A 23,811-nucleotide genomic window follows, 5' to 3' on the forward strand; every position below is an offset into this window, starting at 1 on the left:
CATCTGGTGTATTTTTGAAAAATCTCAGCTGTTGTATTTTTCTTCTCCTGAAGTTGGATTGGATTCTTTTTTTTATTGTCTGTATCTCTTTTTGATGTGTTCATACTTTCCTCTACCTTATCGAATACATGAAATATAGTTATAATGACTTTTTGCAGGCAAAGTGTAAATCCAGTTTCAGTGGTTGGCAAATTTATTACCCATAGGCCGAAACTGGCCTGACATGGTCTAATCTGGCCATACCATTCATTTACATATAGTCTATAGCTGTGCTACAATGGCAGGGTTGAGTAGTTTTAACAGAGACTTTATGACCCGAAAAGTGAAAAAAAATTACTATCTGGCATTTACAGAAAAAAATTTGCTGAGTCCTGCTTCAGTGACATTTTATTCACATTAAAAAAATAGAATGTCAGTCCTCGTGTAGCATTTTTTATTATCAGCCTTCAGTGAACACCAACAGCATAATATTAAGTTCTGTTTTTATAAAGGCAATTCCTGTCTATAAAGACAATGGGGAATGTGGATAAGGTTCATATGGTCCAGGTATGCAGGTGTGCAATGATTTGGTGGCAATAAAATTTGGAAAATCTTAAGTGGCAAAATAGTTAGCACAGCCCCCTCAGTCCGGTGGTTCTTAAACTTTGGCAAGTATCAGATTCACCTGGAAAGCTTGTTAAATCAAGGAACTCTGTCCCCAGAGTTTCTTGATTTAGTAAGTTGAGGTAAGACCTGAGAATATGCATTTTTAACAAGTTCCCAGATTATCCTGATACCACTGGTTGGGACTACACTTTGAAAATCAGTGCTTTAGCCTAATCCTCTGAAATATCAGTCTTCTCTGATAAACTTTTAGCAGAAACTGTATGGTAGTATGGTAGTCAATCACAATTGAGGTTCCCTGAAGAGCAGATGGCCTGGTCTTTTGTGGTTTAAAGCTTTCTTGAGGTATAATTTACATAAAATTAACTCACTTTAAGTGTATAGTTTGATTAATTTCAGTAAATTTGTATAGTTGTACACCAGTGCCACAATTCAGTTTTTAAATTCCATCATGATAAAAGTTCCCCCACGATCATTTGCAGTCAGTTTCAGCACTCAGTTTCAGTCTGAGGTAACCAGTGACCTGCTTTCTGTCTGCATGTTTTTACACTTCCTAGAAATTTCATGTAAATGGGATCATATGATATGTAGTCAATGTGTCTGGCTTCTTTCAATTAATATAACATTTTTGAGATTAATCCATGTTGTTGCTTATATTTGTACTTCATCCTTTTTGTGAGGTAGTGTTCTATAGCATGGACATACTTCATTTTGTTTATCCATTTGGAAGTTGATGGATATTTGGATTTTTTGGTTTTGGTTTTGGCTGTTATGAAAAATGCTATTTTGAACATTCATGTACAAGAGATGGCCCATGATTTTGATAAAAAGAAGTTATAATATCTAGATGATATTCATGTATCATCCCAGGCTTATATTTGATAAAAAACAACTTTAGGGACTTCCCTGGTGGCGCAGTGGTTAAGCCTCTGTGCTCCCAATGCAGGGAGCCCAGTTTCCATCCCTGATCTGGTAACTAGATCCCACATTCATGCCGCAACTAAGAGCTCACATGCCACAACTAAGTGTTCACATGCCACAACTAAGGAGCCCACCTGCCGCAACTAAGGAGCCCACCTGCTGCAACTAAGACCCAATGCAACCAAAAAAAAATTTTTTTTAATGTATTCTTATTTCCTAACTACCTATATTTCTAGTAATTTAATTTTTACATCTACTATATTTTATGTACTTGCAATTGTGTTAACTATTTTTGATAATTTTTTGTCAAAATATTATCATTTTTTAATATTTATTTAGTTAGTTAGTTATTTTGGCTGTGCCAGATCTTAGTTGCGGCACGCGGGCTTCTTAGTTGTGGCATGCATGCGGGATCTAGTTCCCTGACCAGGGATTGAACAAGAGCCCCCTGCATTGGGAGCACAGAGTCTTACCCACTGGACCACCAGGGAAGTCCCTGTCAAAATATAAATTGGTATATGGTACGCTATACAAATTTTGTAAAATGTTTCTTTTGAGATAACAAAAGTACTCTATAGATCTTAGTCTTCACAAAATTGGTATATCTGGACTCTTCTTGGTGGGTAAAATTCACACTGAATTAAACCAGGAATAAAATAAATATAAAACTGAAATAAAACATAACTTTTTAATATGGAAATGTTCACATAAAAATAAAAGCAGAGAAAACTGTCTAATGAACCCCCATGTACCCATCTCACCTAATTTCAACAATTGTTAATAGTTTGACATTCTTTTTTCATCTGTATCTTGTTCCTCATCTGTTTCTGGTATTGCATATCAAATCTCAAACACCGTATTATTTATTCTGTAAATATTTCATTGTATATTGCAAATTTATATATATATATATATTAATTTTCATGGTACCATTATTTCACATAAAATTAGCAATAATTCCTTAATATCATCTACTACCCAGTTTTTGTTTGTTGTTCCTGATTGTCTGAAATACATCTTTTCCTAATTTGTTGTTTGAATCAGGACCAAGCAAGATGCACACATTGCATTTGATTGATAAGACCATTAAGTCACTTTTAATCTATAATCATTCCTCTTCTCTTGTTTTTCCACGCCAGTGATTTGTTGAAGAAAGTGATTACTTTGTCATGCAATTTCTTATGATCCAGATTTATCTGATTGTATCTTCATATCATATGTCCCTTTATCTCCTCTGTTTCCTGTGAACTGGTATTTAGATATAGAACAGTTAGTACATTCAGGACTTTTATATTTCTGATGGCAAGACTATTTCTTAGGAGGAGTTGTTTACTTCCCATTGCATCATATGATGTCTTTCAGGCTCACTTTTAGTGATGTTATGACTGGTCATTGGGTTTAGATGCTATCAGTCTGATCCATTCATCATAAAGTTTCCCTTTACCTTTTTTTTTTTTAAAGGCTTTTTTTCTAGAGCAGTTTTGGGCTCATAGCAAAATTAAGAGGAAGGTACAGAGATTTCCCATTTACTCCCTGATCCCAATTTGCATAGCCATCACCCATCTGGTGCAAGATGTTGCCTCTTTATAGCAACATCCCACATCAGAGTGGTACATTTGTTCCAATTGATGAGCCTACATTGACACATTGTAGTCACCAAAAGTCCATAGTTCCATTAGCATTTACTCCTGGTGTACATTCTACGGGTTTGGATAAATGTATAATGAGATGTAGCCATCATTATAGTATCAAACATAGTATTTTCACAGCCCTAAAAATCCTCTGTGTTCCACCTGTTCATCTCTCCCTCCCCTCAACCCCTAGAAACAACTGGTCTTTTTATCATCTCCATAGTTTTCCTTTTCCAGAATGTCGAATAGTTGGAATCACCCAGTGTGTAGCCTTTTCAGATTGGATCCCTTCACTTAGTAATAGGCATTTAAGGTTCCTTCATGTCTTTTCATGGTTTGATAGCTCGTTTCTTTTTACCACTGAATAATGTTCCATCATCTGGGTATGTGACAGTTTATTTATCCATTCACCTACTGAAGGGTATCCTGCTAGCTTCCAAGTTTTGGCAATTATGAATAAAGCTGCTTTAAACATCCATGAGCAGGTTTTTGTGTGGACATAAGTTTTCAGCTCCTTTGGGTAAGTACCAAGGAGGGCGACTGCTAGATTGTATGGTAAGAGTATGTTTAGTTTTGTAAGAAACTTCCAAACTGTCTTCCAAGGTGGCTGTACCATTTTGCATTCCTACCACCGATGAATGAGAGTTCCTGTTACTCCACATTCTTGCCAGCATTTATTAGTGTTTTCAGTGTCCTGGATTTTGGCCAATCTGATAGGTGTGTAGTAGAATCTCATTGTTGTCTTACTTTGCAATTCCCTGATGATATCTGATGTGGACTATCTTCATGTGTTATTTGCCATTTGTATTTCTTCTTTGGTGAAGTGTCTGTTAGGTCTTTGGCCCATTTTCTAATCAGATTTTGTTTTGTTTTGTTTTTTTAATTGATGAGTTTTAAAAGTTCTTTGTATATCTTGGATAATAGTCCTTTATCAGATGTGTCTTTTGCAAATACTTTCTGCCATTCTGTGGCTTGTCTTTTCGTTCTCTTGACAGTGTTGTTTGCAAAGCGTAAGGTTTTCATTTTAATGAAGTCAGTATATCAGTTATTTCTTTCATGGCTCGTGAAATCTCTCCTCAACGTTTTACCAAATGCTTTTAGCAGCTACTGATGAGTATTCCCCTGGTCCTCTATTTCATTAGAGTTGCAAAATATTAACCTTCCAATTCTATTATTTCTGCTGTATTTCTTAACCTAGAATTCTATAAGGAAGAATTTTTTTTTTTATCCACTCTTTGTTTACTCTGGAATTCAATTTTTACAAGAAAGGAAGGATAAATTCTTGTTTATTTCTTTGTATTCAATTTATCATTTTCAGAATAATGAGTTGGTACCCTAGCAACTCAGAGATATGATTAAGTTTTTAAGTATCATTATGAACTCATGGGGTTTATTTATTTGATGTGCTTAATCCAGTTCAGTCATTGTTTTCACTGGTGATGTCCCCTAAAGTTTGCTGCTATGTTTTCATGAACTATGCTAATATTTTCATTTTTAACTTCATTGCTTTCTGGCTCAAGATTTCCTAGGCTCGTGTAATACTTTGTGCTTCAGACTTTTTTTTTTGTTTTTTGTTTTTAAGGAGACTGGATCAGTGGGAAATTGAATTTAGAGACCATAATCTAGATGCTAGGAAGCTTACTTTCTGGGTTGTTACTGCTCCTAGATCTTTGAATATTTCTTTTACAAGGGCACTGGATTTACCATATTTTTCATTGTATGCTCCTACTTTTAACCCCCGATATTGTGTATCTTTTTGCTATACAGAAAAACAGCATTAACACAATTCAGTTAAGTTTATCAGTCATTGGGTGGGGATATACTTTTTTCTAGTCACAGTTGTACAGCCTGGTATACATACATTAGATTTTGGCCCTTGCTTTCAGGGAAGCACTGAGACTTACTGTTAGCATTTAATGGAATGATATGTAAGAAAATAAATTTTAATTTAATAAATCTAAAAATAAATGGATAAAATGCAGAGGTGGTACAAATAAAGAATTGATTAATTCTGTTGACAGAAGATGTTTAAGGAATGCTATGCATTCCCAGGGAAAGTAACATTTATGCTGGGTATTAAAGGAAGGATATGAGTCTAACTGGGTGTAAAAAGATGAAGGAAAGGGACTTTTAGTTAGAGGAAAAAGCGTATGAAAAGATATGAAGCAAGAAAACAGGAACAACAAGTAGGTTGCTATTTGGGGCACCAAGGTTGAAGTGGAGAATGACAATAGATGAGGCAAAATCAGGAAAGTCTTATATGCCGTGATAAAAAGCCTATACTTCTCCTATAGGCAACAGGGAAATGCTGAAAATTTTTAAGTAGAAATGTGAAATGACCTAATTTGCTCCTCAGAATAATCATTCTGGCAACAGTAAAGAAAATGGATTAGGAGGGAAAATGTCAAGACAGAGAGATTAGGTCTTAGAGTGGTAAGTTCACTTTTTGAGTTTACAAACTTGCCTCTAGAATAGTACTTGGCATATAGTAGTAGGTACTCAATAATATCTGTCAAGTGAACAAAAGGTTATTGTATGAATCAAAAGAAGTTGATAAGTCTGAAGAAAAACCACATAGAAATAGAGCCTGCATTTTTGACAATACTACTTGATTCATCTGCTTGCTTACTTAGTATTTTATCTTAAGATTTTCATAAACTAAGTAAAACAACCCAATAGAAAAATAGTCAAAAGGATATAAATGGCAAGCTCACGACAGGGAAAACTGAGTGATGACTATATGAAAATATGCTCAACTTCTCTAATGACCAAAGAAATGCAAATACCTTTTAAATCCCATGAGATGGAAAAAATATTTAAAAGTTTACACAAAACCCAGCCTTGACCAGGATGTTAAATCGTTGGGACATTTACATGCTGCTGCTGGAAGTATAAATTGGTGAAACAACTGTAGAAAGCAGGTTGACAATCAGTATTTAGTAAGTCAGAAGATGCACATGCCATTTGACTCAGCATTTCCATTTCAGCTATAAACCCTAGAGAAATGCTCACACCTGTATAAAGATACATGTTCAACAATGTTCATTGCAGCATTATTGATTATACCAAAACTTTGAAAGTAACACAGATGTCTTCAGGAGAATGAATAAATTTTGATATGTGTATAACAGCATGATATTCTGCAGTGAAAATGAATAATCCAAAGCCATATGAATAGACCTGAATAATTGTCACAAACAAAATGCTGACTGAAAAAGCCTGCAAAATGATAATATAGTGTGATGCCACTTATATAAAGTTAATTATGCAAAATAATATTATTATATATATACAATAACAGATAAAAATACCAAATTTAAGAGCCTGGTTATCTCTGAGGAGGAAAAGCAAAATGGGATTAGGAAAGGTTACACAGTGGTCTTTAGCATATTTTTCTTTAAAAAAAAAGTCAGAAATAAAGCAAAATTAAAATTTAGTAGGGTAGGTGATATGTAAACAAGTGGTTTTTTAAAATTCTTTCTTATATATTTGAAATATTTCTGATGAAAAAATCCTCTGAGAATAGAGAATTTCAGAATTATCCTTGTTCTCAAAGTAAAATATTTTTCTAGCACCTAAATCCTTTTAACAGCTTTTTATTTTGCAGATTTGACTGATGAATTAGCTCAGAAGTTGTTTGATGTTTCAGAAATATCTTCAGCAACAATGGCCTGTTCATTACCCACAGCAGTTCCAGAATCTACTAGAATTTATCCTGCAAGGACACCCAAAACACCTCGAACACCTGGATTACAAGATCCAAACAAAACACCAAGATTTTATCCTGTTGTTAAAGAACCCAAAGCCATTGATATAAAGGTACGCAAAACACCAGGAATATAAAGCCTGCCATTTGTATACTTCAACATTACAAAATGATACTTTTTTAGTTTCTATCACGATAAAAATAATGTATATTTTAGGCTGCAAGAATTCATTAAAAAATGATATTTTACCATAGCGATGTCTTCTCAGGTTAAGGAATAACTTCTTTACAATGGGTAGTGTTAATTAAAGACGATCAGAAGGTGTAATGAGGAATCATTCTAAGTTGTATTTTTTTGAATCCTTGTGTTGAAACCTAGCAAAGGGCCTTGTGAAGTTTTGTAACTTGTATGTGACATATTTGAGTTTTGTGACTTCATATGATTTCATAATGTGTCATCCACCATATGAAAATGTTTGAGTTGGTTTACAGTCAGAGGGTTTTTTTAATTGACTTGTGAGGTTCACACTACTGAAGGTAATTGCAATGTTTGACTTCTTTTTCCTTAGAGTCCAAGAAAGAGAAAAACAAGACATAGTACAAATCCCCCTCTCGAGTGTCATGTTGGTTGGGTAATGGATTCCAGAGATCACGGGCCAAGAGCATCCTCTGTCAGGTACCGTATTTGTCAAACATTGCTTTGTTCTTGATTTTAAATTTGTTGAAAACAGTACTAATTAGATATTTGGGAACATTTAAGAATTAATATGTTAGCAAATTAATAGAACAAGAAAATAGTAAAAAGAAGCCAAAGAAGGGGAAATAAGTGGGACAGTTTTACAATAAGTATATTAAGGAATAATTCAGTAGGACAGTTGTTGTTTTTTTTTTTCCTTTTAAAGTAATTTTCACAAATGTGTGCTCTTCAATTAAAAATATTTAGGTCTATTAAAGTTATTATCTTTGGAAAGATTCCAGATTTTTCGTAGCATAGTAGGTTCTTAGTGAGTTAATGTGCTAAACAATCCACGCAAAACTACATAAAGGATATGGAAATAAAACACATTAATATTTTGGAATTTTTCCTTTGGGGGGAAATAATTTAGATTAGCTGGTTATTAGCAGTAAGTGGTTTGTCTTTTAGTTTTTAATTTAAAAAAGAAAGACTATTATTTACCTCAAAAGAGATGACAGAGCAAACCTTTTACAATGCCAGTTAAGTGCATTATAAAAGTATGGTTATGTTTTGTCCTGTAGAGTGGATGCAGAGGTGATTTTACTAATTGCTTTGTGTTTCTTGAAAACCTATCTTGTGTTTGTATAGATATTTTCAGACTAATTATCTGATCAGCTTTCTAATTGGAAAATGAGCTTTAGGAAAAAGTGTTTTTTGACTGGTTAAGGGAAGGATTAGTTAGTTTCTTTCAAAGAAAAGCTAGAGAGTGTATCATGATCTGAAAATCTCCAAGTATGTCTTTCCAGGGATGTTAATTTGTTTCTTTTACATTTTGTTCTCATTAGATATATTTTCCTTAAAAGATAAAATGTGTATATGTTCTTCTTGCACACCTATTGTATACGAATAGTTATTTTGTATTCTAAGTCATTTTGAGAGTTTGTTTCTTTTATTTATTTATTTTTATCAGAGCAGTATATTTAGAGATCAGTAGATAATGGTGAAAAATGTTGCACTGATATGTAGCAGGGAACAAGGCAGGTACAGTCCCTGCCTTTCTGGAGCTTAATTCAGAGATGACAGGCAAGTATGAAGTTACAATAATGAGGGGTGGATTTTGTTTGCCAGCTTGTCTTTTAGAGGAGTTGTAGCTACACAGCAGACTTGAGCGGGAGGTACACAGAGTTCCCGGTACCCTCTGCATACCCTGCCTCCCCCACTGTAAGCAGTCATATCTTTGACCATCTACATTAATGTCAGTGCTGGCAGTGTCTTATATTCTGTTTGTCTCATCTGTTCTTTGCTCTTTTCTCCTACTTTCTTTTGGATCAGCTTAGTTTTTGTAATGATTCTATTTTATCCCTACTATTGTCTTCTTATTGTATCTCTTATTTTTTACTGGTCTTCTAGGGTTTATAATATACGTTTTAAAATATAATCTATTTTCAAGTAATATATCATTACACATATAGGATAAGAACCTTACTGCAGTAAAGTTCCTTTTCCTACCGTCCTTTCTGCTATATTTTGTTATTAGTTTTCTTTAGACAATTATCTTTTAAAACAATTAACATGAAAAAAAGGAATTTTAAATGTATTCTCATTTTTACCATTTGCAATGCTCTTCATTTCTTAAACACTTCTTGCTCAGGTCTATTGGCAATGAATTCTGTTAGCTTTTGTTTATCAGGAAAAGGTTTCTTTTTTTTCCTTTTGAAAGGTATTTTCATTGAGCATAGAATTCTATGATGGATCTAGGTATGAATTCAGATTCATGGCTCATTCTGTTTGTAATGAATTTTAAGCATCAAAAGTGATATGGTTCAGTGAAATAGTTTTCAAACCTTTTTGTCTAAGGACCTCTTTATCCTTTTAGTTATTGAGGACTTCAAAGAGCTTTTGTTTATGGGAGTTATATAATGTAAAAGTAAAAAATTAAACTGAATTGAGTTTAAAAGTAAAACTGAAAACAATTAAATATTTATTCATTTAAAATAACAATAATAAACGTATTACATATTAACATAAATGACATATTTTTATGAAATATAATTATATTTCTCAAAACAGAAAAATTCCTGAATAGAGTGGCATTGTTTTAAAGTTTTGCATATTTGTTTAATGTTTTCCCTTTATATTAGATAACTGGATTCTCATGTGTTTCTATATTTAATCTTATAATTTGTTTTTTTATTGTTGAAGTAGAGGAATAAAATCCAAGAAAGGGAGGAGTATTTTAATAGCCTTTTCAGATAATTGTAGGTATTCTTCTTTGATATTATACTAAAGCTGAACAAGTGGTAATTTTTTAAAAGTTAGTTGCAGTGTAGAATCTAAACCATATATAAGTGACCTTCTTCTACTCAGTGAATTTTTCATACTCTGTTACATTAAAAGCCATTGGACTTCTTCCACTTTGAATGGCTCTTTTTGTCTATGCATGCATTTGTAACATCATGAATTGGTCATTTGGAAAAATTGATTAACTGAGTTATGCGGGCTTTTAAATGATGACACATCTCAGAATACAATAAAAAAAAAAATTACATTAAAAAAAATAACCACTAAGGAGAGTAATGTCAGGAAGATGGCAGAATGGGAAGGAACAGGAATCTGTCTCACCACTTAGACAACAACTGTATCAGCAGAAACTGTCTGCATTGACTATTTTGGAACTCTACAGTCTATCTGAACACTTAAAGCTTCCAGGGGAAGGCGTGTCTGGTAAATGGTTAATATTCGTTGATATCAGCCTTTGGTGTAGTAGCGGCCATCTCCCACTGCCCCAGCCCTGTGACAGGCATTTGGGAAGATGGCAACCCACACCTCTGGTGTGGCTTGCTGGATCCAAAGTAGGCAATAAGGACCTTGTCCTCCAAATATTGGAGTTCTGTGTTGACTGCTAACTGCCTCTGGTCAACAAGGTACAGACACAGAGTCCAGTAACCATTGTTTCATCCCCACTGTCTGAATGTCCTTTTTTTTTTTTTTTCTTTTTTTCGAAAACAACCACTAATAGAGGGAAATTTAGAAAATTACCACCCATGCCCAAGGAAAGATGTGGGAAAAAACCTAAGGAGACTTTAAGCTTTTACCTCAGGCTTATCCCAGCACAGAAGCAGCCTACAATAGCTGAAAAAAAACAGCAAACCCTGGGGAAGAGGGAGAATTTGATTTCCAGAGTTACCACATTATAAGATTCAAATCTTCATTGTTCAACGAAAAAATCACAAGGCTTACAAAGAAATAAGAAAGTATGGGCCATTTGAAGGAACAAAATTAATTGACAGAAAATGTACCTGATGAAGCCTGGGTTCCATTCTTTCTAAACGAAGTCTTTAAAACAGCTGTTTTAAGGATACTCAAAGAGGTAAATAAAGGAAGATATAGACAAAGATAGCAAAACAATGTATGAAGAAAACAAGATTATCAATAGAGATAGAAATTATACAAAGGAACCAGAAAGGAATTCTGGAGCTGAAAATATAATAACTAAAATGAAAAATACACCAGAAGGCTCAAAAGCAGATTTCATCAAACAGAAGAAAGAGGAAAGAATCAGTAGACTTAAAGATGGAACAATTTGAATTATCAAGTCTGAGGAATAGAAAGAAAGAAGAAAAAACTAGCAGTGTCTAAGGGATCTGTAGGACACATGAACTAGCCCAATACACACATTGTGGGAATCTCAGAAGGAAAAGAGGAAAAAGGGGGCAGGAAGAATATTTGAAAGAATAGTGGCTCCCAATTTGATGAAATACATGAATCTACAAATCTAATAAGCTTAATGAACTTGAAGTAGGATAAACCCAAAGAGACTCACATTAAGACACTAATCAAACTGTTGAAAACCAAAGACAAAGAGAGAATCCTGAAAGCAGCAGGAGAGAAGAGACTCATCACATACAAGAGGTCCTTAGTAAATGTATCAGGCAGTTTCTCAGAGGCCAGAAGTCAGTAGACTGATATATTCAAAGTGCTGGGGGGAAAAAACCCCATCCACTGAGAATTCCTTATCTGACAAAACTGCCCTTCAAAATTGAGGGAGACATTCAGAGATAAACAAAGCCTGAGGGAAAAGAAAAGGAAACAAAAGACATATTGAATTAGAAAGAAGAAATAAAACTGTCTTTGTTCACAGATGACATGATTGTATATGTAAAAAGTCATAAATAATTAACAAAAACTCCTGGAACTAATAAGCAATTACATCAAGGTTGCAGGATATATGGTTAATATACAAAAGTCAATCACTTCCCTGTGTAACAACAATGAACTAGTAGAATTTGAAATTAATTAAGCAAACTACTGTTGGACTTCCCTGGTGGCACAGTGGTTAAGAATCTTCCTGCCAATGCAGAGGACACAGGTTCAAGCCCTGGTCCGGGAAGATCCCACATGCCACGGAGCAACTAAGCCTGTGTGCCACAACTACTGAGCCTGTGCTCTAGAGCCTGTGAGCCATAGCTACTGAGCCTGCATGCCACAACTACTGAGCCCGTGTGCCACAACTACTGAAGCCTGCGCCCCTAGAGCCCATGCTCTGCAACAAAGAGAAGCCACTGCAATGAGAAGCCCACGCACCGCAACAGAGTAGCACCTGCTTGCCGCAACTAGAGAAAGCCCGCGCGCAGCAATGAAGACCCAAAGCAGCCAAAAATAAATAAATAAATAAATAAATGTTTAAAAAGAACAAAATACTATTTACATTATCACCCCCCCCAAAAGAAATAGGTATAAATCTAACGAAATATGTACAAGATCTGTATGAGGAAAACTGCAAAACTCTCTGATGAAAGGAATAAAAAAACTAAATAAATGGAGATACACTCCATGTTCATGGATAGAAGACGCAATATTGTCAAGATGTCAGTTCATCCCAACTTGATCTACATATTCCATACAATTCCAATAAAAAATCCCAGGAAGTTATTTTGTGGATATTAACAAAATGATTCTTAAATTTATATGGAGAAGCAAAAAACCCAGAATAGCCAACATAATTTAAAAAAAAATTTTTTAATTTTTCCCTTTGTTTATTTATTTTTTAAAATTGGAGTATAATTGCTTTACAATGTTGTGATAGTTTCTGCTGTACAATGAAGTGAATCAGCTGTATGTATACCTATATCCCCTCCCTCTTGGACCTCCCTCCCACCCCCCCATCCCACACATCTAGGTCATCACAGAGCACTGGGCTGAGCTTCCTATGCTTTATAGCATGTTCCCGCTATCTATTTTACACATGGTAGTGTATATATGTCAATCCTAATCTCCCAGTTCGTCCCACCCTCCCCTTCCCGCCCTGTGTCCACCTGTCCGTTCTCTATGTCTGTGTCTCTATTCCTGCCCTGCAAATAGGTTCATCTGTACCATTTTTTCTAGATTCCACATATATGCATTAATATATGATATTTGTTTTTCTCTTTCTGGCTTACTTCACTCTGTATGACAGACTCTAGGTCCATCCACAAATAACCCAGTTTTGTTCCTTTTTATCAGAATAGCCAACATAATTTTTAAGGAGAAGAACTAAGTTAGAAAATTGATACTACCTGCCTTCACTGTAAAGCTACAGTGATCAAGACAGTGTGGTGTTGGTGGAAAAATAGACAAATAGATGAATGGAACAGAATGGAGAGCCCAGAAATAGATCCACATAAATATAGTCAAATGGTCTTTGATAAAGGAGCAAAGATAATCTTTTTAACTAATGGTGCTGGCACAGTTGGACATTCACATGCAAAGATTAAGTCTAGACATAGATCTTACACCCTTCACAAAAGATAACCCAAAATGGATCACAGACCTAAACGTAAAACACAAAACTATAAAACTCCTAGAAGATAACAGGAGAAAATCTACCTGATCTTGGATTGGGTGGTGACTTTTTAGATATGACACCAAAAGCAAAATTTGAGAAGGAAGAAATCAATAAGCTGGACTTCATTAAAATGAAAAACTTTTGCTCTGTGAGCGACACTGTCAAGAGGATGGAAAGACAAGCCCCAGAATGGCAGAAAGTATTTACAAAAGACATATCTGATAAAGGACTATTATCCAAAATATACAAGGAACTCTTAAAACTCAACAACAACAACAAACCTGATTAGAAAATGGGCCAAAGACGAACAGACACTTCACCAGAGAAGATATATAAATGGCAAATAAGCACATGAAGATAGTCCACATCATATTTATCAGCAGGGAATTGCAAAGTAAGACAATGGTGAGATTCTACTACATACCTATTAGAATGGCGAAAATCCAGAACACTGGCAACACTAATAAATGCTGGTGAGAATGTGGAGTAACAGGAGCTCTCATTCATTGATGGTAGGAATGCAAAATGGTACAGCCACCTTGGAAGACAGTTTGGAAGTTTCTTACAAAACTAAACATACTCTTACCATACAATCTAGCAGTCGCCCTCCTTGGTACTTACCCAAAGGAGCTGAAAACTTATGTCCACTCAAAAACCTGCTCATGGATGTTTAAAGCAGCTTTATTCATAATTGCAAAAACTTGGAAGCAGCCAGAACATCCTTCAGTAGGCAAATGGATAAACTGTGGTATATTCAGACAATGGACTATTATTCAGTGGAAAAAAGAAATGAGCTATCAAACCATGAAGAGACATGGAGGAACCTTAAATGCACATTACTAAGTGAAGGGATCCAATCTGAAAAGGCTACACAGTGTAAAATTCCAACTATTCGACATTCTGGAAAAGGAAAACTATGGAGGTGATAAAAAGACCAGTTGTTGTTTCTAGGGGTTGAGGGGAGGGAGAGATGAACAGGTGGAACACAGGATTTTTCGGGAGGTGAAAATACTGTGTATGATACTATAATGATGGCTACATCTCGTTTTACATTTGTCCAAACCCGTAGAATGTCCAACACCAAGAGAGAACGCTAATGTAGCTATGGACTTTGGGTGATTATGATGTGTCAGTGTGGGTTTGTCAGTTGTAACAAATGTACCACTCTGATGGGAGATGTGCTGGATGTTGATAGTGGGGGAGGCTGTTGTGTGGGGAACAAGGCATGCAGATGGTATGAGGGAGCTCTCTATACCTTTCACGCAATTTGCCGTAACCCTAATACTCCTCTAAAAGATAAAGTCTTTATACCAAAAAAAAAAAAAAAAAATCTGAAAGAGTTCATTACCACTAGATCTGCCCAACAAGAAATGCTAAAGATAGTCCTCAGTTTGAAATGAATGGACACTAGACAGTAACATGAAGCCATCTGAAGAAAGAAAGAACTTTGGTAAGAGTTTTGTTGTAATTTAATTTGTAACTCCATTTTTTACTTTGTATGTTATTTAAAAGACAAATGCATTAAAAAATTACTAATCTATGTTGTTGGGTATATAGTGTATAAAGATGTAATTTATGACATCAGTAACAGAAAGTGGGGAACAGAGGTGTATAAGAGCAGAGTTTTTGTTAATGTAATCCTCATGATAACCACAAAGAAAATATCTATAGAATATATGTAAAAGGAAATGAGAAGGGATCAAAATATTTTATTCAAAAGGAAAAGAAACAACACAAAAGTTAGGCAATAAGAGAGGAAAGGAGGGACAGCAAATCTATAAGGCATATAGAAAACTAATAACAAAATGGCAGGTCCTTCCTTACCGGTAAGTACTTTAAATATGAATAGATTGCATTTTCCAATCAGAAGGCAGAGATTGGCAGAATGGATTAAAAACATGATCCAACTATATACTGTCTACAAGAGACTCATGTTAGATTCAAAGACACAAATAGATTGAAAGTGAAAAGATGCAAATTTAAGAGAGCTGGGGTGGCTATTTTAATATCAAACAAAATACACTTTAAATCCAAAAAGATTACAAGAGGTAAGGACATTATATATTAATAGAAGTTTCATTATAAACATTTATGTAACTAATAACAGCCCCTCGGGAGTTATATGAAGCAAAAATTGACAGAATTGAGAGGAGAAATAAATAGTTCTACAAGAATAGTTGGAGATTTCAATACCCTGATTTCAATAATGCATAGATCAACTCAACATAAGATGATTAACAAAATAGAGGACTTGAGCAACATAATAAGCCAATTAGACCTAACAGACATTTATAGAATATTTCACCCAGCAATAGAAGAATACAAATGCATAAGTACACGTGGGACATTCTCCACAATAGACCAATGTTAGGCCGTAACAGAAGTTTCAATAGATTTTAAAAGAAATGTCACACAAGGTATCTTCTCTGACCACAGTGGGATGATGTTAGAAATCCCTAACAGAAGGAAAACGAAAATTCACAAATATGTGGAAATTAAACAACACATTCTTAAGTACCCCATGGGTCAAAGAAGAAATTGCAATGGAAATTAGAAAATACAGTTGGCCCTCCATATCCATGGGTTTCGCATCCATGAAGGGTTCTGTAACCAATCCTCCATGAATACTGAGGGATGACTGTACTTAGAGATGAATGAAAGTGGAAACAGCATACCACATCTTATGGGGTGCAGGAAAATTATAGATGTAAAAAGAAGAGAAAAAAAGAGAAAAGAAGAGAAATCACATTTAAAAAGAAGAGAAATCACAAATCAGTAGCCTAACATTTTACCATAAGGAAATCAAAAAGGAAGAGCAAACTAAAAACAAAAATAGCAAAAGGAAAGAAATATTAAAGATTAGAGTAAAAATAAACAATATAGAGAAGAGTAAAACAGTAGAGAAAATCAGTGAAATCAAAAGTTGGTTCTTTAAGAAGATCAACAAACTGACAAGCCTTTCTTTAGCTAGACTGCCAAGGGGAAAAAAGAAGATACAAGTAACTAAAATCAGAAATGAAAATGGAGACATTACTACTGACCTTATAGAGATAGAAGGGATTCTAAGAGAATACTATGAACAAATTACTATACATCAACAAATTAGGTAACCTAGAAGGAATGCATAAATTCCTTGAAACATATAAATTACCTAAACTGATTCAATAAGAAATAAAAGATTCGACCCACCTGTAAGAAGTAAAGAGATCAAATCAGGAATCAAAAATCCCTAACAAAGAAAGTTCTGGGCCAAATTGCTTCACTAGTAAGTTCTACCAAATAGTTGAAGAAGAATTAACACTAACTCTCTTCAGACTCCTTCAAAAAATTGAAGAGAAGGGAATACTTATTCTCTGAGGCCTGCATTACCCTAATACCAAAACCAGATAAAGATATCACAAGAAAATAAAATTATATGCCAGTATCCTTATGAATATAGATGCATATGTCCTCAACAAAATATTAGCAAATGAAATCCAATAGCATAATAAAAGGATTATTCACCATGGCAAGCGGGATTTATCCCAGTAGTACAAGAGTGGTTCAATACAAGAAAATCAACATTATACATCATATTAATAGAACTAAGGGAAAAACTACATAATCATATCAATTGACATAGAAAAGGACAAAATCCAACATCCTTTTATGATTAAAACCTCTTAGAAAACTAGGACTAGAGGGAAAATTCCTCACATGAAAAAAGCATTTATGAGAAACCCATGGCTGGCATTATACTCAATGGTGAAAGACTGAAAGCTGTCCCCCTAAGATCAGGAACAAGACAGGGATACACGCTTTTGCCATTGGTATTCACTGTTGTGCTGGAAGTCCTAGCCGGAACTAATAGAGAAGAAAATGAAAGAAAAGACATCAAATATGAAAGGAAGAGGTAAATCTATCTCTAGTCACAAATAATATGATTCCATAAATAGAAAATTCCAAAGAATCAACAAGAAAGAAACTGAAGCTAATAAACAAATTAGGCAAAGTTGCACTGTACAAAATACACATAAATCAGTTGTGTTTCTATATGCAGCATTGAACGATTTGAAAAGGAAATTAAGAAAGCAATTCTATTTACATTAGCATCTAAAAATTAAATACTTAGGAATAAATCTAACCAAGGAGGTGAAAGACTTATACACTGAAAACTGCAAAACACATTGCTGAAAAAATTATAGGAGACCTAAATAAATGGAAAGACAATCCATTTTCATGGATAGGAAGACTTAACATTGTTAAGACATTATTACAATCCAAAGTGATCTATAGATTCAACACAATCCCTACAAAAATTCCAGTAGCCTTTTTCACAAAAATGGAAAAGCTGATCCTCAAATTTACATGGAATTGCAAGGAGCCCTGAAAAGCCCAAATGACCTTAAAAAGAAGACTAAAACTGGAGGACCAACACTTCCCAACTTTGAAAGTTACTACAAGGCTACAATAATTAAAACAGTATGGTCTTGGCATAAGGACAGACGTATAGACCAATGGAATAGAGAGTCTAGAAATAAACTCTGTCATATATGGTCAGTTTATTTTCTACAAGGGTGCTGAGACTGTTCAGTGAAGGAGAGGGTCATCTTTTTAACAGATGGTGCCGGGAAAACTGGATATCCAGTGTGTGAAAGGATGGGATCCATACTTTATACCAGATACCAAAAAATTAAAATGGATCAAAGATCTAAACTTAAGAGCTAAAACTATAAAACTCTTAGAAGAAAATGTAGGGGAACATCTTTATGACCCTAGATTTGACAGTGGTTTCTTGAGCATGACACCAAAAACACAGACAATAAAAGAGAAAAATTGATAAATTTTACTTCGTCGTAATTACGAACTTTTGTGTATCAAGGAAACTATCAGAGTGAAGAGACAACCTACTGAATAGGAGAAAATACTTGCAAATTATATATCCGATAAGGGGTTAATATTCCAAATATACAGAAGTCTCCCAAAAAACCCAATTCAAAAATTGGGAAAGGATTTGAATAGAATTTCTCCAGAGAAGATATACAAGTGGCCAATAAACCCATGAAAATGTGTGCAATATCATTAATCATTAGAGAAATGCAAATCAAAAACCACAATGAGATACCTCTTCATACCCATTAGGATGGTGTTATGGACTGAATTGTCTCTCTGAAATTATATGCTGAAACCCTAACCCCCCTGCTTGACTGTATTTGAGATAGGGCCTTTAAGGAGATAATTAAGGTTAAATGAAACCATAACGATGGGGCCCTAATCTGACCTTGTAAGAAGAGGAAGAGACACCAGAGATCTCTCTCTTTCTGCGTGTAGACAGAGGAAAGGCCATGTGAGGACACAATGAGAAGGTGGTTCTCTGTAAGCCAAGAAGAGAGGCCTCCCCAGAAACCAACACTGCTGGCACTATGATCTTGGACTTCTAGCCTCTAGAACTGTGAGAACATAAATTTCTATTGTGTAAGCCATCCAGTCTGTGGTATCTTGTTTTGGCAGCTGAGCTGACTAATACAGATATGTATAATAAAAAAAACTGAAAACAGATGTTTGTGTGGATGTGGAGAAATTAGAACCCTGTGCATTGCTCTTGGAAATATAAAATGCTGCAGCCATTGTGGAAAACAGTTTGGCATTTTCTCAAAATGGTAAAACATAGAACTAACACATGACCCAGCTATTTGACTCCTAGGTATATATCCAAAAGAATTGAAAAGAGGGAGTTGAACAGATATTTTTATGCCATGTTTATAGCAGCATTATTCATAATAGCCAGAAGGTGGAAACAACACTAGAGTCCATCAGCGATGACTAGATAAACATAGTAGGTATATACATACAATGGAATATGATTCAGCCATATAAAAGAATGAAATTTTGATTTCAGCTTCAACATGGATGGACCTTGAGAACATGCTTAGTGATATAAGGCAGACTGAGAAGGATGAATATAGTATGCTTCCACTTATATGAGGTACCTAGAATAGTCAAAGACAAAGTAAAATAGAGGTTACTGGGGACTGCAGGGAAAGGGAAAGAGTTATTCATTATTTAATGGATAGAGTTTTTGTTGGGGATGATAAAGAAGGTTTTGGTAGAGGTAGTGGTAAGAGTTATATAACATTGTGAATATTTAATGCTGATGAGTAGTACACTTAAGAATGGCTAAAATTACAAATATCATATATATTTTACAACACACACAAACTCCTAAAAAATAACCCAGCACTGATTTCATTAGATAAGTGTTTAGGTATGAGTGGGAATTACTAGGCTCATGGTGACAAATACAGAGTTTCCAAAATTCTTATTTTTGCATGAAAGCTCGAATTTTTCCTGAACGTTACAGACTCATTTTGTTCATCTTCAAGGAAATGTCTGACACAAAACAAAGCCTGAATAACCATAATTTGTTGGCTAGTCTTCTAATTAAAAATGGTATTCCATGAAAAAAACAGTTCAGCTCACAATTTTATCGCATGAGTGCTTTAAGACAACTGTTGTAGTTAGTACTGCTGTAACAAATATGCCATAGGCTGGGGAGCTTAAACAACAAACAATTATTTCTCACAGATCCAAGATTAAGGTGCCAACAGATCCCATATCTGGTGAGGGCCTGCTTCCTAGTTTGCAGATGGCCATCTTGTTGTATCCTCACATGGCAGAGAGCAGAGAGAGAAGAAGGAAGCTCTCTTGTGTCTCCTCTCATAAGGGCACTTATCCCACTCATGAGAGCTCTACTGTCATGACTTATTTATGTCCTAGTACCGTCACATTGGGGGTTAGGAATTCAACAAACATTTAGTCCATAACAACAGCCATCATATATTGATATGCTGCCAAAGTGCTTTTCTCCCCCTAATTGTTATAAAAAACACATAGCATGAATATTCACCATCTTAACCATTTTTAGGAGTACAGTTCAGTAGTGTTAAGTATATTCACGTTGTTGTGAAATATCTCCAGAATGTTCTCATTTTGCAAAACTAAAGCTTCTGTCCCATTTTGTCACACATAATGAGATGTACTCAAGTGTTGAGATTTCATAAAGTTAATTTTTTTTTTTTTGCTTCATCAAGGAACTCTTAAGGTGAAACTGGCATTAAAACTTTTTTTCAAGTACATAGCAGTGAACAATATAATCACTAGTAAGTAAAGTTTGGTACCACTGCCTCAGTTTGCATCAGCAGTTTTATACACCATTGTTTAGTACTATCAGTACAAATGTAAACACAGTGAAGAGGGCAAATAATGTCTAAGTATTGTTGTCAAAATAGTTTTGACCTTGCAAACTTTCTGGAAGGTTCTTGGGAACCCCTCCAAGCATCTACAGACCACACATTGAGAACCACTGATTTAGAGCAGTCTTAGGAAGATCATTTTGGTGGCAGTATAGAGGAGGGAGATTGAAAAAACAAGGAGACCAATTAGTTCAAGTGAAAGAGGAGGAAAACCTCAATTTGAATAACAGAGTGAAGATGAAAAGGAAAAGATAGATATAGGCGAAATTTCAGAAGTGAAATTGATTTACAGAATTACAGGTATGTCTTTAGGATAATGAAAATATTGCCTTTGTGCCAGATTTTATCCACTTATTCAATTTATATCATTAACCTAATTACTCATGAAAATTGAAAATTTCCCCAGTACTATAAGAAAAAAACAAATATAAACTAAATTAATAATGGATCTGGAGGAGAAGAGTAAGCTAGCTAGTCAGTTATCTGCTTCTACTTATTGTTTTAGTTTGAGAATTTATGACCATGTCCTTTATCAAGTTCTGAATTTACCCATGTGTTGAACATAGATAGCAATTCATATGTAGATCTGTGTATCATTAGTTTAGGAGAGTTTTGGGGACTAGTGCCTTTTCCACTGCTCAGACTCCCAGTAAACAAGTAGTACAAAGTGGTTTAAACACTTGGTTCTTGATATTTCAGTTTGAAGGCTTTTTTCCCCTTCCTCAAACAGCAGTTCAAATGCTTCGCCTTCAGAAGGTGCACCGCTAGTATGTACTCCTCATTCATTCCCAAAGTTCCAGCACCCTTCTCATGAACTTTTGAAGGAAAATGGCTTTACCCAACAAGTGTACCACAAGTATCGTAGAAGATGCCTAAGTGGTAAGAGCCTTCCTTTATATAGCTATCTTTAAAATTAAAACATAATTCTAAAAAATTCAAATTGTGACATTTAATATCAGGTTAAAATAGTCTTTTGTTATAATTGCCTTAAGTAAATGTGTTTATATATATTCTTTATTCATGTATTTTGTAGCTTAGACACATTAGGAAATAAAACTTACTATATTCTTGTTACTGTTGACAAATGCTTAAATTTGAGCAGTGAGTCAGAAAATGGATTATTTGTTCTTTGTTTAAAAGAAACCCAATTGGGTATTAATATGTTTCAGCTTTCTTTATTTTACGTTATGTAAAACGTCTGCTGTTTTGACTTTTTCCAGAGAGAAAACACTTGGGAATTGGCCAGTCCCAAGAAATGAATACCCTCTTTCGTTTCTGGTCCTTTTTCCTCAGAGATCACTTCAATAAAACAATGTATGAGGAATTTAGACAACTTGCTTGGGAAGATGCAAAAGAAAATTACAGGTCAAATATTTTCTCATATTTTTACACTTGGAGGGAATTTTTTAAAAATACTAAAAACTAGTACGGAAGTAGCCTGATTTTGAACTGTGAAAGTACCACGTGATAACTGGGAGAAGGACTGTGTTAGTTTTCTATTGCTGCATAGCAAATTACCCCAGAACGCAGAAGCTTAAAACAACAAACATTTATTAGTTCATAGTTTCTAAGGGTCAAGACTCCAGAAACAGCTTAGCTGGGTGGCTCTGGTTCAGTTCTCTCATAGGATTGCAGTCAAGGTATTGGACAGGGCTGCAGTCTCTGAAGACTTGACTCAGGCTAGAGGATCTTCTTCAAGCTCATTCACTTGGATATTGGCAGGAGGCTTCAGTACCTTGGCACATAGGTCTCTCCATAGGGCATTTCACAATGTGACTTCACCCAGAGTGAATGATCTAAGAAAGGGGGAGAACTTCCAAGATGAACGCTTCGGTGTCTTACTTAACCTACACTTGAAAGTGACATCACTTCTGCCATATTATAGTGTTCACACAGACCAACCCTGGTATAATGTAGGAGGGGACTACACAAGTTTGTGGGTATCATGTTTGGAACCATGTTAGGGGCTGGTACAAAGGCCAAATGTAATTTGAAAGACAGATTTTTCTCTCACTTGCCCCTACCATTACAGATTTCCCTTGGATGTGCATATATGTCCCCAAATTGTTACATGCTTAGAGCCAAATCAGTTAAGATTCCTTGAGACAAGAAAAAATAAGGTCTCTCATGATACATCCTGACGCACCTGTTCAGTCTCATTTTTTCCTACTACAGTTGACTGTTCAACAATACCAGTTTGAACTGAATGGGTCCACTTATATGCAGATTTTTTTCAATAGTAAATACTACAGTACTACATAATCCATGGTTGATTGAATCTGTGGATATGGAGGAACCGTGTATACAGAGGGCCAACTTTTAAGTTATACTCAGATTTTTAACTGTGGGAGGGTTGGCGCTCCTAACCTGCACGTTGTTCAAGGGTCAACTGTAGTCCTCTAGGCAACCGTGGTACTGAACTACATGTTCTCCAAATGAACCGAGCTCTCTAGCCTCTAGACATCTGTACATATTCTTACCTCTGCTTATTCTTCTCTTCATCCTCCCTCTGCTTTGCTAACTCTTCTTTTTGTCTAGGTTAGATCTTGCTTCCATGAGAAATGTTCAGGGGAAGTTTGTGCCAATAGGGCTGAGTTGAGAACAGGCCAAGAGGATGAGAAGGAACATGAAATGGATTCATGCAAGCTAAGCTATTCATTCTTGGGAAAAGGGAGGAAAGGAGATGAGATGGAAGAAGAAAAAAGATAACTTTCCACTCAGTATTTACCTAAATTTACCCTTCTTCAGGTTCTAAAAATGGATTCCTCTTGTAAAGCTCAAATAAGAATCTATTGTTAGTCAATATTGTGATCTTCAAGAGGAATACAAGATATGCAAATAAATTTCTTTGAAAAAACATTTACATTTGCACTGACTTGTGTAAAAACAAAGCCCATTTAGTTTTCATCTAGAATCTTGATCTTGTTCAGGAATGATAGATAAATGGCATGTGTACCTCTTTTTCCCTCTTCTCTGTCCATTACTGACATCTTTAAATCAATCCCAGCATTGTTTAATATTATTCTTGAATTCAGATTTATAGTCTTTCTTATCACAGCTTTGATAGCTACTGCCAGTTTATCAGAGTTGGCACTGAAGGCAATATTTGCCATTTCTTTCTTTAAAAATTTTTTATTTTATGTAGGGGTATAGTTGATTTACAATGTTGTGTTAGTTTCAGGTGTACAGCAAAGTGATTCAGTTATACATATACATAT

The 23,811-nt window shown here is 35.0% G+C and overlaps 1 protein-coding gene across 10 annotated transcripts in view; it reads left to right on the top strand.

Annotated features, from left to right (window-relative positions):
- LARP1B (La ribonucleoprotein 1B) overlaps positions 1-23,811 on the top strand; it is a 130,935-nt gene that overhangs the window by 100,093 nt on the left and 7,031 nt on the right. For 4 of the 10 annotated variants that reach the window (XM_082389755.1, XM_082389757.1, XM_082389758.1 and 1 more), the window contains 4 exons: positions 6,748-6,974; positions 7,431-7,537; positions 21,324-21,472; positions 21,814-21,958. In XM_082389755.1, the coding sequence (XP_082245881.1) occupies positions 6,748-6,974; positions 7,431-7,537; positions 21,324-21,472; positions 21,814-21,958 (628 nt within the window). The remainder of the gene's footprint in view (positions 1-6,747; positions 6,975-7,430; positions 7,538-21,323; positions 21,473-21,813; positions 21,959-23,811) is intronic. The other 6 variants (XM_082389756.1, XM_082389760.1, XM_082389762.1 and 3 more) reach the window with 4 other exon arrangements.

The sequence above is a fragment of the Balaenoptera borealis genome, assembly GCF_965194805.1.
Source record: "Balaenoptera borealis genome assembly, chromosome: 4".
Taxonomy (NCBI): Eukaryota; Metazoa; Chordata; class Mammalia; order Artiodactyla; family Balaenopteridae; genus Balaenoptera; species Balaenoptera borealis.